A 15,332-nucleotide genomic window follows, 5' to 3' on the forward strand; every position below is an offset into this window, starting at 1 on the left:
AGTCTCTCTCTCTCTCTCTCTCTCTCTCTCTCTCTCTCTCTCTCTCTCTCACACACACACACACTCTCTCTCTCTCTCTCTCTCTCTCTCTCTCTCTCTCTCTCTCTCTCTCTCTCTCTCTCTATCTATCTTATCTCTCACTTTCAATTTCAATTTAAAGTACTTTATTAGCATGATTGTGTTTACATACAATATTGCATTAATACACAAAACAGATAATGACAAGAAAAATAATAATAATAAAACAGGGCCTTTGTGGTTGTGGGCAGGGGAAGTGATGCGCAATATTATTATGGCATATTTCCCTTGTAATTACCAGTTTGTAACCTAAAAAATTTCCTCCTAAACTACTTAAACCTGCCCACACACACACACACACACACACACACACACACTTTCTTTATATTTGCTTGACAGAGGAATTGAAATACATCTACCCTAAATTGTAATGACGTGGTGTTGTATGAACAAGGCTCGAGTTGAGGGAGGATGCTTTAGTAGCGCAGTCTGGCAACCTTGAGCACGCAAGTTCTCTCTCTCAATTTCAATTTCAATTTAAAGTACTTTATTGGCATGATTGTGTACATACAACATTGCCAAAGCATTAATACACAAAACAGATAATGACATGAAAAATTATAATAAAATTGTAACAAATAATAATAAAAATAGAAGCTAATGAATAACATAAAATAAAAACTATAATAACAATATACACTATACAATATAAAATAAAATATGCATTTAACAGGACATTATGAACATAAGAAAATAAAAGTATTGTGATTGAAGTACATTAAGGAAGTTTTTGGTTTCTGAGGAGGTGCAGCTCAAAAATGAATTTTGCTGCAACTGATGCATGATGGTCCTCCCCCAGTAACACCAGCATCTGATCAGTTTCTGCCAAACTGGAAAACTGTGGCACGAGGTTTGAGAGTTTGTGGAGGTATCTCTCTCTCAACTCTGTACATTTCTCACAGTGAAGGAGAAAGTGTGTCTCTGTCTCGACCTCACCCGTGTCACAGTGAGCACAGACTCGTTCTTCCTTTGGAAGCCATGTTTGTCTGTGTCTGCCTTTATGGCCAGACTGTGATGACTGAGTCTGTATTTGGTGAGGATCTGTCTCTGTTTTTGATCTCTTACGGTGTGCAGATATTCTGCCAGATTATATGTTCTGTTTAGGGCATTCCAATTTGCTTTGGTTTTTTTACTTTCATTTTCCCAATGGTTCAAATATGAATTTTTGCTTTCTTTTCTGATTTGGTTTATTCTGATTTGGTTTTGTTCAGCAGTGCTGGTCTGAAACTTGTGTTTGTTAGTAGTTAGTGGGTTTGTGAGTTTCAGAGCTGACAAAGGGGACTGGCTTTAGGCTTCAGCTCTTGGGTTTTAAGGGCTTCATGTTGCAGTGTATTAGGGGAACTTGAATTTAGGTGTCCAAAATTTGAGGGATCATTTTTCAATATGTATAATAAGGGGGCATCTGCCTAGTTCGGCCCGACATGCATTAGTAGGTGTTCTTCTCTGAACTCATAGAATGTTTCTATAGAATTCTGCCTGCAGGGATTCTATGGGGTGTTTGTCCCATCTCGAGTAATCTGCCAGACAGAGTGGACCCCAAACCTCACATCCGTACAGAGCAATAGGCATTATAATACTATCAAAGATTTTATACCAAATTGTTACAGGAATGTACCATTCTCTCTCTCACTTACTGGCGAACAGGTTTGATTTGTCCTTGCTGGACTGGTAATCTGGCATTCCGTGAATTTTCCGGGTGGGTCGGCCGCGAAACGGGCCAAATGGGCCATGATAAGCTAAAATGAGCTGCAGTGTTATGTAGAGCTGACCACAAAATGATGCCGCGATATGCAGAAAAGGACAGCACACCCCATCCACCCCCCCTCCCTTCCCAGTCCAGCCCTATTCCTGTCCTTTCGTGCACTTTCAAAAATGGCCAAGAGAATATTATATTTATTTAATATTATATTTATATAATATATCATACTATATTATATATATTTTGTTTTTCTTTGCAGTTTTTCTCGATTGCACTCTTTTTTCCCTTTAACTGACACTGAGGTCTCTAAACGTCTTCACTCCAACCACCCCACCACCTGTTTCCTTGACCCCATTCCGTCATACATTCTCCAGGCCATCCTACCTGCACTTACACACATAATTAACACATCTCTGCTTGCAGGCACTTTTCCCACATTATTTAAGCAGGTTCGAGTAACCCCGCTGCTGAAAAAACCTGCACTTAACCCCACACAGATAGAACATTACAGACCAGTCTCTCTCATCCCATTCATGGCAAAAAAAAACTTGAAAGGGCAGTTTTCAATCAGATCTCTGCCTATCTCTCACAGAACAAGCTGCTGGATGACAATCATTCAGGTTTCAAAAGTGAACACTTCACCGAGACTGTCCTGCTGTCTGTCACTGAGTCGCTGAGACAGGCGAAAGCTGAATCCAGATCATCCGTTCTGATTCTGCTGGACCTTTCTGCTGCCTTTGACACAGTCAACCATCAGATCCTACTCTCCACCATCTCAACTCTGGGCATCACCGGAACTGTGTTTGGCTGGTTTAACTCCTATCTCTCAGGTAGGTCCTTCGAGGTAACCTGGAGATCTGAGGTATCCAAGCCACATCATTTACTTACTGGGGTACCTCAGGGATCAGTGCTTGGGCCACTTCTCTTCTCCATATACACAACATCACTGGGACCCATCATTCAGTCACATGGTTTCTCTTACCACTGCAACGCTGATGACATGCAAATCTACTTGTCTTTCCAGCCCAACAACACCACAGTGACTGCTCGAATCTCTGACTGTCAGGCAGACATCTCGGCCTGGATAAAGGAACTGCAACTTAACCCAGCCAAGACTGAACTCCTTGTCTTTCCAGCCAACCCTGCTGTTGAACACAACATTACCGTGCAGCTGGGTACAACTACAGTATCGCCTTCCAAAACAGTCAGAAATCTAGGGATAACCATTGATAACAAGCTAAATTTCACAGACCACATCTCAAAGACTGCAAGATCATGTAGTCTACAATACACTCTACAATATCAGGAAGATAAGACCTTTCCTCTCTGTACATGCCACACTACTGCTTGTTCAGTCACTTGTCATAACTAGACTAGACTACTGTCATTGCAGGCCTTCCTGCATGTGCAATTAGACCTCTGCAAATGATCCAGAATGCAGCAGCACGTCTGGTCTTTAATGAACCAAAGAGAGCACATGTTACACCACTCTTTGTTTCTCTCCACTGGCTGCCGGGCATACAAAACAGTCAATGGGTCTGCTCCAGCATACCTAAAATCATTTATGCAGAACTACACTCCCACCAGAAGCCTGTGGTCGGCTAAGGAACTTTGCCTTGTCATACCAAAACAAAGAGGCACCAAAACACTTTCCAGGACTTTCAGTTTCATCATACCACGTTGGTGGAATGACCTTCCCAACTCCATCCGTGAAGCTGACTCACTCTCTATCTTCAAAAAAACATCTAAAAACACATCTTTTCCAAGAGGACTTAACCAGTCACTACAAAAAAAATAAAAATAATAATTATATATATTAATCATTTTTGTTGCACTTAAATCTGTTTTGTATACTATTCTGATGCTAGTGAAACTTTGTAGTATGCACTTATCTTACCACTGTCTCCTTAAGATGATTCACTTAAGTTTTCCTCTTTGGTAAGTCGCTTGGATAAAACGTCTGCCAAATGAATAAATGTAAATGTAAATTTTGCCAATTCCCAGCAGAAAGACCATGTACCCCAGACTATAAACACTAACCTTTTTGCCTCATTTCTCTGGTCCATTCACAATTCTTTGCTAAAGTCTAAACACACCTCTCAGTTTAAGACACAATTGTCACCATGTTGTCATTTAGAAAACTAAGTAAATTCAAACGAGCGCAATTCAAACACCCTTAGCAAACAATTGTTCATGTCTAAGCACTAACGAACAAAATTACTCAATAATCAATCAGGAGATTGGAATGTATAAAAAGAGCAACAGGTAAACTCACCTGTGTTTCAGAATCATGGATGAAAACATCAGAGAACGAGGCAGAAGAATGTTATGAATGAGAGGAGGTGGACAAGGGAGAGGAAGACCAAGAAGAACATCAATCTCAAATGAGATCCATGCTACTGTAGTGGAACATGTTGTTGTACACGGTATGACAATGAGGGAAGCTGTGCTGAGAGTATAGCCAAACCTGTGCCTTTCAGGGATGAAAACGTCATGGTTACTGTTTTAACCTCTGTTCCCTGAGGGAGGGAATGAGACATTGTGTTGAATTAAGTGACACAAGGGGTCTTCCTTGGGAGCCTCACGTACCTCTGAACTTGAGAAAAGGCCAATGAGAAACTGGCAGACAGAATTTGCATGTTCCGCCCCGGACATACGGGTATAAATGGCTGCTCAGAAAATCTAAAACAAAATTACTCAATAATCAATCAGGAGATTGGAATGTATAAAAAGAGCAACAGGTAAACTCACCTGTGTTTCAGAATCATGGATGAAAACATCAGAGAACGAGGCAGAGGAATGTTATGAATGAGAGGAGGTGGACAAGGGAGAGGAAGACCAAGAAGAACATCAATCTCAAATGAGATCCATGCTACTGTAGTGGAACATGTTGTTGTACACGGTATGACAATGAGGGAAGCTGTGCTGAGAGTATAGCCAAACCTGTGCCTTTCAGGGATGAAAACGTCATGGTTACTGTTTTAACCTCTGTTCCCTGAGGGAGGGAATGAGACATTGTGTTGAATTAAGTGACACAAGGGGTCTTCCTTGGGAGCCTCACGTACCTCTGAACTTGAGAAAAGGCCAATGAGAAATTGGCAGACAGAATTTGCATGTTCCGCCCCGGACATACGGGTATAAATGGCTACTCAGAAAATCTAAAGCTCTGCGTGCGGTCCAAATAGATACGCAAAGCACGTACCGGACACAGCAATGAAAGGCTGGGTCTGCCTCCTCCCGGGGCAACTTGCTTGCAAGTTCACGACCTGATCCCTGAAGGGGGTCATAGGAACCTTGGGCACATAGCCCGGTGGTCGTCTCAGGATAACGTGAGTATGTGCCGGACCGAACTCCAGGCAAGTGTCGCTGACAGAGAACGCTTGCAGTTCCCCAACCCTCTTGATGGAAGCTAGCGGTCCCCAACCCTCTTGATGGAAGCTAGCGCTATCATGAGGGCCGTCTTCAAGGAGAGGGCCTTGAGTTCAACTGAGTCAAGAGGCTCAAAGGGCCCCCCAGCCTCCAGCACCTCTAAGGAACCTGATAATCAAGTCATGCTTACCCAAGGACTTGCCGTCCACTGCGTCGTGGTGGGCTGCGATAGCGGCTACATACACCTTCAAGGTGGAGGGGGACAGCTTCCCCTCCAGCCTCTCTTGCAGGACTGAGAGCACTGACCGAACTGCGCATTTCTATGGGTCTTCAGATCGGAAAGAAATCAGCCCGCTGTTGTGTTGCGGTTGCCCGGGATATGAGTGTCGCACAGCGACCTGAGTCGCTGCTGACTCCAAAGGAGGAGATGGCAGGCAAGTTGTGACATATGCTTTTCTCAGTTGACCTGAAGCCCTAGATGGCTGGGGTGCCTGAGCACCTGGTCCCTGTGAGCGCATAGTGACTCTCAAGAATGAGCTAGAATGAGCCAGTCGTCGAGGTAATTTAGTATGCCAATGCCCACTTCCCATAGTGGGGCAAGGGCTGCCTCTGCGACCTTGGTGAAGACGTGAGGGGACAGGGTCAGGCCGAAGGGCAGGACCTTGTACTGAAATGCCTGGCCGTCGAACGCGAGCCGAAGGGAGGGTCGACCTCGAGGAAGAATGGAGACGTGGAAGTATGCATCCTTCAGGTCTACCGCTGCGAACCAATCTGATGCCGAACTCAGGTTAAAATCTGTTTCTACGTGAGGATTCTGGATGGGAGTTTGTGTAAAGTCCGGTTGAGAACTCGCCAGTCCAAGATTGGCCGCAACCCACCACCTTTTTTGGGTACGATGAAGTAAGGGCTGTAGAGACCCTTCTTCATCTCGGTTGGAGGGACAGTGCTGGCATTTTCACCGCGCATCGAAGTGGAGCAAATACTGCTGAAACGAGGCGGGAACCTGGTGAATTGAATCGCGTAGCCAATTCAGATGCTCCTGGTCAACCAGCGTGACAGATTGGACAGCGAAAGCCAAAGGTCCAAGCTCCATGCAAGGAGCACTAAGGTGGGGGCTTCGCAGCGGGCGGAGCAGGTAATAACGCGTCGGTAAGCAAAAGGACGTCCCGAGGCTTGGGTGCTGAGAAAACACTCAAAGCATTTACCTTGCTCCACGCACCCAGCAGGGGGCAGGTTAGAGACTGAGGAGGAGGTCAGTGCCAGCCCGCCGGGTCCGGAGGAGAAGCAACTGTGTCCGGGGAGCCGGGACTGTGGTTTTTGGTGCCGGGGTGCCATGAGAACGGCGCGCAGCGTCTGGTTGACCCAGGAAGTGGGAAAATCGCTCTTTTATTAACAATGTGGGAAAACAAGGATTTTCCTGCCAGCTCTCCACTGGGTAATGGAGTGGTCTTGGTACCAGCTCCGGAGCGAGGTGTGGCTAGGAGCTGCGCCCTCACCCGAGGTACCAATCGTCAAGCCGTGAGGGCTGTGGGGAGGACGGATAGTTCTAGTCCAAGCCCACGCTCACGGCAGCCCAGGCAAGCACGTCGGCCATCTGCGCGTCGGCCTCAGACTGGGCGGGTTGGCCCGAAGCAGCAGCCCAGTTGAGTCCTCTGCGTCAGACGCCTGGACACTCTCCGATGCAGTGGCGATGTCCTCATCCAATTCTGGGGGCTCAAGTGAGAATGCTGGCTGGCCGCGAGGCGAGCCGCACTCATCCCAAGATCGGACGGTAGCAAGTGAGCATGGCGGGGGGCAGGTGGTTTGTGGGGATTTACCCAGCGAAACCAAGCCCGTTGTCATCCCCAAGTCGCCTTCATCGCCAGCTGTGTCGTCCTCAATCCCGTGGGAAGAAGGAGCGACGTGGGGGGTGGGGTGGCTGAAGTAGAGTTCACCTTTAGGAAGGAGAGCCGTGACCGCAACACTGCCATGGTCATGTTCTCGCAGTGAGTACATGAGTCATCCACAAACGCCACCTTAGTGTGATCTGTGGCCGTCGGTCTTGTAGAGATATTGACCGCATCCAGGAACTACACAGAGGCGGATGGGCAACTTTAAAAAGAAGAGTCCTGAAAGGGACGTTCAACGGCTGCTTGTGTATTGCTCTTTTATGAGTGAAAACAATCTCTTTTAGAGAAATCAAATCTCTTTTAGGAGGAAAAACACTCTTTTAGACAGAGAACGCGCTGTCGAAGCTCCCAGGGGCGTGGACTGCACAGCATGCAGAGAGAGAGAACCAACAGCAGTACTTCTTGCCAACAGAGGTGAGTGGAACAGTGATGAACTTCAGCTTGCTGTTGCACAACCGATCGGCTCCGAAGAAAAAATCTGACAGACAGAACACACACCTGCTTTCCTTTATACCCGTATGTCCGGGGGCTGGACATGCAAATTCTGTCTGCCAATTTCTCATTGGCCTTTTCTCAAGTTCAGAGGTACGTGAGGCTCCCAAGAAAGACTCCTTGTGTCACTTAATTTGTCACAACGTCGAGTGAGTGACAGAAGGGGAACATGTACCATACTATGAAGTTACTTTTCTGTACTATACGTACCATGAAACTATGTGCATAACGGTAGCAGAAGCAGACAATACACGAAAATGACATGAAGTTGATGATTCATATTTTATGACACCTTGCATGAGTCCATCTTTTTGGATGAGGGAGGATTCAACCTCACAAAGCGAAGTCGATGAGGGTGCAATATTATTGGCCAACATGCTCTTGTGGATGTCTCTGGCCAGCATGGTGGTAATGTTACACTTTGTGCAGCCATCAGCAACAATGGACTCCTTCACCGCCATGCTACTCTTGGCCCATAAAACACTCAACGTCTTCGGACTTTTCTGGATGGCCTATTGGAACCTCTTTTCCAGCATGCCCAGAGAGAAGTGTAGCCTTGTTATGTTGTTGTTAGGGACAACATACTTTTCCATCGTGCTGTTCTGATCCGGAACTGATTCACAAATGTGTTCCTCCCACCATACTGCCCTTTCCTCAATCCGGTAGAGGAGTTCTTCTCATCATAGCGGTGGAAGGTCTATGACAGAAATCCCTATGTACAGAACAACCTTCTCCAAGCCATGGATGAAGCTTGTGGGGACATGGCTCTGGAGTCCTGTCAGGGATGGCTCAGGCATTCCAGGGCAAATTTGTGTTGACTTACAGTGACCACTACAGTGAAAAGCATGATTGTTCAACAAGCAATAGTAATACTCTACTGTAGAATGTTTGAATGGAAAATAAACATCCTGTAAGAAGGACAATTTAAGTGGTTGTGTGATTGTATGATTCATCGTGTCAAACTCATGGAGTGGATCATATCTGAAATTCAAGGACATGTTATTGGTTCATGAAAACCTTTTTATAATATATTTTTCAATTCCTCCCAGCAGTGTCTAAGAGGTATGCAGAAGGTTGATTGTATTTGATGGTTTTGTATCTTACGACATATAATATGGTTTTGACTGCAATGTTTACATTTGGGCCAAGAGTCAAGGGTCTCGCCAAAATGGTGTGAGTATTAAGAAGTGTGTTTAGGATTTTGAGAAAGCGTAGTACAAATTCAAGATATGTGTGTTAGCAATCGAGAACAGTTGTAAAAAAGAGAACAGAATATAAGGTGTGACATGTTTGCAGTTACAAAATGTAGTCTACATGTTTTTAACCATAAAGCCTCTTTTCTACACCACTGTTTAAGCATCCTTCATAGAAACAACCCAAACTTCCTTTGCTAGTTCAGATATTGGCGTAGAAAAAAGTTTGTGTGTGTGACAGTGGCGAGCTTTCCTTTTTTGGATTATTTTCACAAAATTCATCAGAAAATACAATAAAAGAAGGTAAAAGGTGCATATTATGGCCATGTGTCCTAAGGGTCAATGATGAAGTGATGCAAATTTTTGTCCAGATCTAGTACATTACAAATACATAAAAAATGCAATTGACACAAACAATTTACTTGAGTACACTTCTTCTATGATGAGCATATTTTCAATTGCTGAGTTTAAAGGCATATAGATATTTTTATTCTGGGGCTTAAATAAAACAAGTCTCATTAAAACTGAAATTCCTAAAACAAAAAAAAATTTGGCATGACTATTGCAGAATAAACTTTAATTATTTAAAAGTGCTTTTGTCCACTATATCAAAGTAACCAACCTGTAGGTAGCCATTGTGTTGTTTATGTTGACCATAAAATCCATAAAACAAAGCGGACACCTTTAGATCCTCAAGACTGAGCACAACATTTTAAAAAATGATGTGGTGTAACCCTGAGTCAAAAATGACCCGACCACTGTGTATAAAGATGTTTTCAGATCGAGATCATGACATAAAGAATCATAATAATAACCCTGTCAGTCATTTGATGCGTGTTTGCATATTTATTGTAACTTTGATTCCCCTTTTGAATTCCAAATTAAAGTGATTTTTTACAGCATTTTTGTGGTTATGTCATATTAAAATTTTAACACATGGCATGCACTTCACTCCCTCTTGTAGTGCATGTGAAACAGTCCATGTGCAGTATGCTTTACAGCATAAACTATCAGTGCACTGAACTGTGGGCAGGATTGACTTTGACCCACATGTCACTGTAGTCCTGATTTAGATATGTGATGTAAATGTTTATGAAGTCATCTTCTGCAGAGTAAGCAAGCCTGAGTGTAATGTGTGATGCACACACTCTTGTGTTTGTGTGTTTGCAATTGAATGCATTAGCCATGGTGTCTGCAGGGTTCTTGTGTGTCAGACATTAAGCACATCTGTTCGGGGGGACACACACAACTGTCCCTTGTGGCAGGCTGTTTCAGATACATAGACTTGTGTTCCTAAACATTTGACCATCACCCTTCTGAACAGACTCTTAAAGTTTTATTCTTCCTAAATTATTACAGTAGAATTTCGAAACTGGAAAGAAATCTAATTTCATCATGTTGAAATCATTCTATTTTAAACTGTTTTTGTAAGTATAGGATGTCTGACTATACGTAACTAGAAAATAAAGACAAAAAGAAAATATTTTCTTTCTGTCTCTCGCTTCCTGTTTTTTCTATTGATAAACTCATGCGGTATATTCTTCTCTGCAATAAAAATACATGTTTTTACTTTTTATTCTGTCAACCTCACGATCGTTTCACTCGATAACATTAAATCCACACTTCTATATCCAAATCTCTGTCTCTTATCTCTGAAATCAAACTTTTAATGATGTCCTTTTTAATTTATTTGTCTGTTTTAGGACTTTTTAGATTGCACAACAGAAGCAGCTTCATCAGCTGTGCTCTCGCCAGAGGAGCTTCCTCAAAATCTCCCGCTGTCTGCAATGACGCAAGCAGATACGGGGCGGAGCTAACTTATCATTATTCTAAATTAAACTCTATTCTAATTTTTTTTACTTTATACTGTACATTTTCTTATTATCCTCTCTTCAAAACAACACTCTTAAACTATAAAAATATGCAATTTACATATTTATGCATACTATAACAATTTCTTTGTCTCCTTTTTTTCTAACTTCGACTACTAGTAATCTGGGTTACAAATGGGATATTTTAAATCGGTCTATAATCAGTCAATTCTCTAGGATCAAGCTGTGTCTTCTTAATAAGCGGTTTGATAACTACCATTTTAAAAATTCTTGGGACATGTCCTAGGGATAGCGAAGAGTTAGTAATATCAAGAAGTGGTTCTGAGATTGCAGGGAATACCTCTTTTAAGAGCTTAGTTGGTATTGGATCTAACATAAATGTTTTGGCTTTTGATGTTTCAATACATTTTGTTAGCCCTTCATGACCTATGACTGCAAAAGATTAAAGTTGCTTGTCCACGGCAGCTCAGAGTGATAAAATTATGGTTGCCCTCACTCTCACAATCACTAAAACTGGCTTCGGTGCTGTCACTTAGTTCTCTCTCTGTCGTACTAACCACACACACACACACACACACACACACACACACACACACACACACACACACACACGACCCCCCACAAACATATGCACTCCATTTTTCTGAGCTGCTTTCTTGAGAGCATGAGTGTGATCATTGTACTATGGTGCGGGACTTTCTTGTTTAATTCTCTTTAATCAAAGGGAGGCAAAACTATCAAGAGTGTTCTGTATTTATATTTTCTGTTATTACATCAAGTTCTTCTAGAATGTTTGGCTTACTGAGATTATGAGATATATCTGGAAGATTATTAGTGAAGCTATCTTTAGTGGTTGAAAGAATATTTTTGCCTGAACGATAGCGTGGTTTAGATTGAATAACATTAGCTGATCGCAGCATACTAGAGATGAGGTAATGATCTGAGATGTCATCACTCTGCGGCAGAATTTCTATAGTATCAACATGAACTCCATATGACAGAATTAAATCTAGCTTCAAAATATAATTTTTTAAATAAGTATTTTTGTCTTGTTTTCCAGTAAAAATATCGAAACATTCTTAAAACAAGATCAATTTACTTGACAAACAAAATGGCTTTGAGATATTTTGTCTTGTTTTCAGAGAAATCAAACTAAATTGAGTGATTTATGCTTAAAACATGACAAACTATTTAAAGGGGAAACAAGTTTATTTGTCTTACCCCATTGGCAGGATTTAAGCATAACGTTTAATATTCCGGGTTCAATACAAGTTAAGCTCAATTGACAGTATTTGTGGCATAATGTTGATTCCAACAAAAATGTAATCTGGGTTCCACTGAGGCAATTACAATGGAAGTGAAAGGAGACAATCCATAAACAAAAATACACACTGTTTTAAAAATATAGCCACAAGACATATACAATATGTGTGTAAACATGATTTCAGTGAAAAAAAAATCACTAATAAACATTGTCTTTGTAATGTTCTAGCCAATTTTACAACTTCATTGTAATGACGATGTAACGTCAACAAACTCTAAACGACTGTAAATCAAACGATTTTAAGAACTTTACAACTCAAATATTAAATGAGTTTTAACAAAAATTAATGTAAGTGATTTTATAAAATTATAAGCTTCACATTTTTGCCTTTAAGTCCTCCAAGTATTGTCCCCATTCTCTTCCATTGTAAGTGCCTCACTGTAACCTTATTTGTTTACTTTTTAAAGAAAAGCCGGGACGAGTCGAATTTTTTTTTGGTAATCAATATTTTGCCTTGAATGCTGTATCGAACCTGAAATATTCCTTTAATATCTTATGCCATTTTCCTTGTCAAGTTAATATATCTTGTTTTAAGAATATTTAGATATTTTTACTAGAAAATAAGATAAAAATAGTAATTAAGAAAATTATTTTTTGCAGTGTAGTGTGTTTTTTTTACCTTTGTTTTTGTGTATTCAGTATGTTGTTTCTACTTTGCCCTTTTGTCTCCCTGTTGATCCCATCATTACACTTGTACCTCCCTGCATATATCTTTTATATACTATCTCTCTCTCTCTCTCTCTCTTTTTCTCTTACTTTTCTACTCTCACCCAACCTTCTGTTGAACTTTCTTTATTCTCATCTATACCTCTGTTTTGTTTCTTTATTTAATGCTTCTCTGTGATCCTAATCCTAATGCGCACTCTTGATGTTGAAAAATATTGCATCATGTTGTGTATCGTGTTTAGAGTAGAATTGAATCTACGAATCGGCACTGAACACTGAACAGTTTTTTGTTTACATTCACAACCTTGGTATTGATGTTGTTTTCCTCACAGATCCATTTTATACTGCCTGAAGGGAATTGTTACAGTTCTGAATAAGAAGATTGCATTTTGTGAACACATTCCTGAATACAATCTGATCATGGCAATATGTCTCGCAGAACTGTGAAAGCATGAATGTGTGTGTGAGATCATCATCATCAAATACACGGTACTACTTGTCACCCTTCCTCTGGGTAAAACACCACACACGGGTTTAAGCAGATGTCAAATCTCTCTCCCTGGGGTATCATCATCTTACAGCCTTCTCTGTTTCTCTCTCTCTGTCCTTCCTCAGACATGTCTGATGCCTTTGCTCTTCCCTGTAGTATTTTTTTTGTTGACAGACAGGAGTGAAAAGGGGCCTCCACTTGCAAATTACATCTCTCTCCTGCTCCGTCTCCTGTCTCTCTCATATAGTCTGTCTCCATCTCTCATCCTTTCCCCTCCCTGTGTAATTAACTAGGTTTCATTAACAAACCTTTGGGCTTTGGGGTTGCTATGGTTACTCCTCACTCTCTCTCCATACTGTTTTAGTTTGTCAGCCTATTAACAGTTAACAGTCTATCTGTTGCAAATGTGCGTGTGTGTGTGTTGCTTTTTCCTGTGGGTGTGTGTGTGTTCTGGGCTTACATTAACTCCATCTGGTAAATTATTTGTCGGCTCATAAGCGCATCACTCATCATGCAGTTTAATGTCCATGTGCAGAGGTGTAATGAATTTTAAATGGGAAAAATAATCAGCAATCTTATTGCTCATTTGTGTTTTAGCTTCACAGTGTGATCATGAAACAATACTCTCATTGCGATGGCCTCAGTGTTGAACTCAAATTCAAAACACTTTGCAGCAAACAGTGTCAACTTTCCCTTTTAATTGACATTAAACTGGTAGACAGTTTTTGCACTTTGTCTATAATGAAAAAGCAGTGCTGTATCAACAAGTGTAATTTATAAAATTGCATGAATTGGCTTTCATTTCACCTGTAACAGTTTCAAGAACTTGCATTTTACTGTATTGATGCAAATGCCAATTAGCGCATAGGATGGCCAGGCTCAAGGCTGCACTTTGTATAGTCTACTAAGCAAGCAGAAAAGCAGGTCCTAATGCAGTTCTGTATGGTGTGGCATGTTGAAAATGCAGATTATCTGCTATCCGATGAAGCATGGAACATTTTTAAATGAGTTTATGAGCAATGTGTGTGAGTATATTTCAATGGGTGTTTTAATTGAATGTTCTCTTAATGAGAATCTTAATTATTATTATATATAATTATAAAAGGGATAGTTCAGAGTCAGACTCTATATTCTAATCAGATGAGCAGTGTTTGAAGCCATTGTAAAATGCAGATACACTCCCAAAAATTATTTTAAGATTTACGGATTTTAATTTCATAATAAAATTCCACAAAATTGAATAATATAATAAAAGGAAAAGAAAAAAACGGAATACGTTTTATTAATTCAATTTTGTTAAAACATTACAAACATTACAAACAATTTAGGGTAGAGTTACATGGTGGAGCCTCCTCATAGTCATGATTAGTGGTTCATGTTCTCAGTGGGGCCTGTGGTAAGTTGTGCGTGGATCGCGGAGTGTAGCATGAGCCTCCACATGTTGTAAGACTCTGCGGTGTCATGCACAATGAGCCACGTGATAAGAAGCAGAGGCAACTGAGACTTGTCCTCTGCCATATTAAAAAGAAATAATAAAAAATAGGCAAAAATATTTTTTAATTGTGAATGCACATCTGTGGCTGCACAATGTACAGTATAAAAATGTGCCAAGTTGAGATGTTGCTTGGCAGCTGCAAACAGCCTACAGTTAGGCTAATGGACTATTTCTAGGAAACATTACATTTTTAACATTATACTTTGTTAGATTACCCTGAAATTAATTGAAGATTTTTTTTTAAAGCAATAAGCCATTCAAGGCCATGCCTTAGAGTATTTTTACCATGGTTAAGTGTGTTTAATGAGTACTACTGCCTATAACTTCATTCTTATTCTTTGCTGAATTTGTCTAGGATCCTCTGAATAAATGTATTGTTTTGTCAGTCACTAGTATAGTTGCTTAAATCAATCTTACTGTAATGTCTCTGAAAAGTCCTCTGTTGTGTTTTCCTATCGTTTCAGCTAATAAGACACTGCTGGGTGGAGGAGGAGGTGAGTCGATTCTTTTTTTCCTCTCTTTCAAAGGTTGAATGAAAGGAATGTAGACACTACTGTCTTGCTCAAGAGGGGAAGGACATTAGAGAAGAGAAACATAGGAGAAGTGTGAGTGGAATTACAAGGTGAAAGAGAGCAAGTGAGAATCAGCAGGTGGAAGCAAAGGTGAGAGAGCGAGAAAGTGAGTGTGATGGGAGCTGTTGTCAGCCCAAGGCTTTGCACTTCTCTGAATTTTAACAGCTGATCTCTGATAGCCCCATGACAGAGAACAGAGGCGCTATTTGAGGAGCAATAGACCCAGTGAGATG

The 15,332-nt window shown here is 41.2% G+C and overlaps 1 protein-coding gene across 2 annotated transcripts in view; it reads left to right on the forward strand.

Annotated features, from left to right (window-relative positions):
• LOC127659926 (ADP-ribose glycohydrolase MACROD1-like) overlaps nucleotides 1–15,332 on the forward strand; it is a 112,355-nt gene that overhangs the window by 47,922 nt on the left and 49,101 nt on the right. For both annotated transcript variants that reach the window (XM_052149920.1, XM_052149918.1), the window contains exon 4: nucleotides 14,992–15,021. In XM_052149920.1, the coding sequence (XP_052005880.1) occupies nucleotides 14,992–15,021 (30 nt within the window). The remainder of the gene's footprint in view (nucleotides 1–14,991; nucleotides 15,022–15,332) is intronic.

The sequence above is a fragment of the Xyrauchen texanus genome, chromosome 19, assembly GCF_025860055.1.
Source record: "Xyrauchen texanus isolate HMW12.3.18 chromosome 19, RBS_HiC_50CHRs, whole genome shotgun sequence".
In the NCBI taxonomy this organism is placed as follows: Eukaryota; Metazoa; Chordata; class Actinopteri; order Cypriniformes; family Catostomidae; genus Xyrauchen; species Xyrauchen texanus.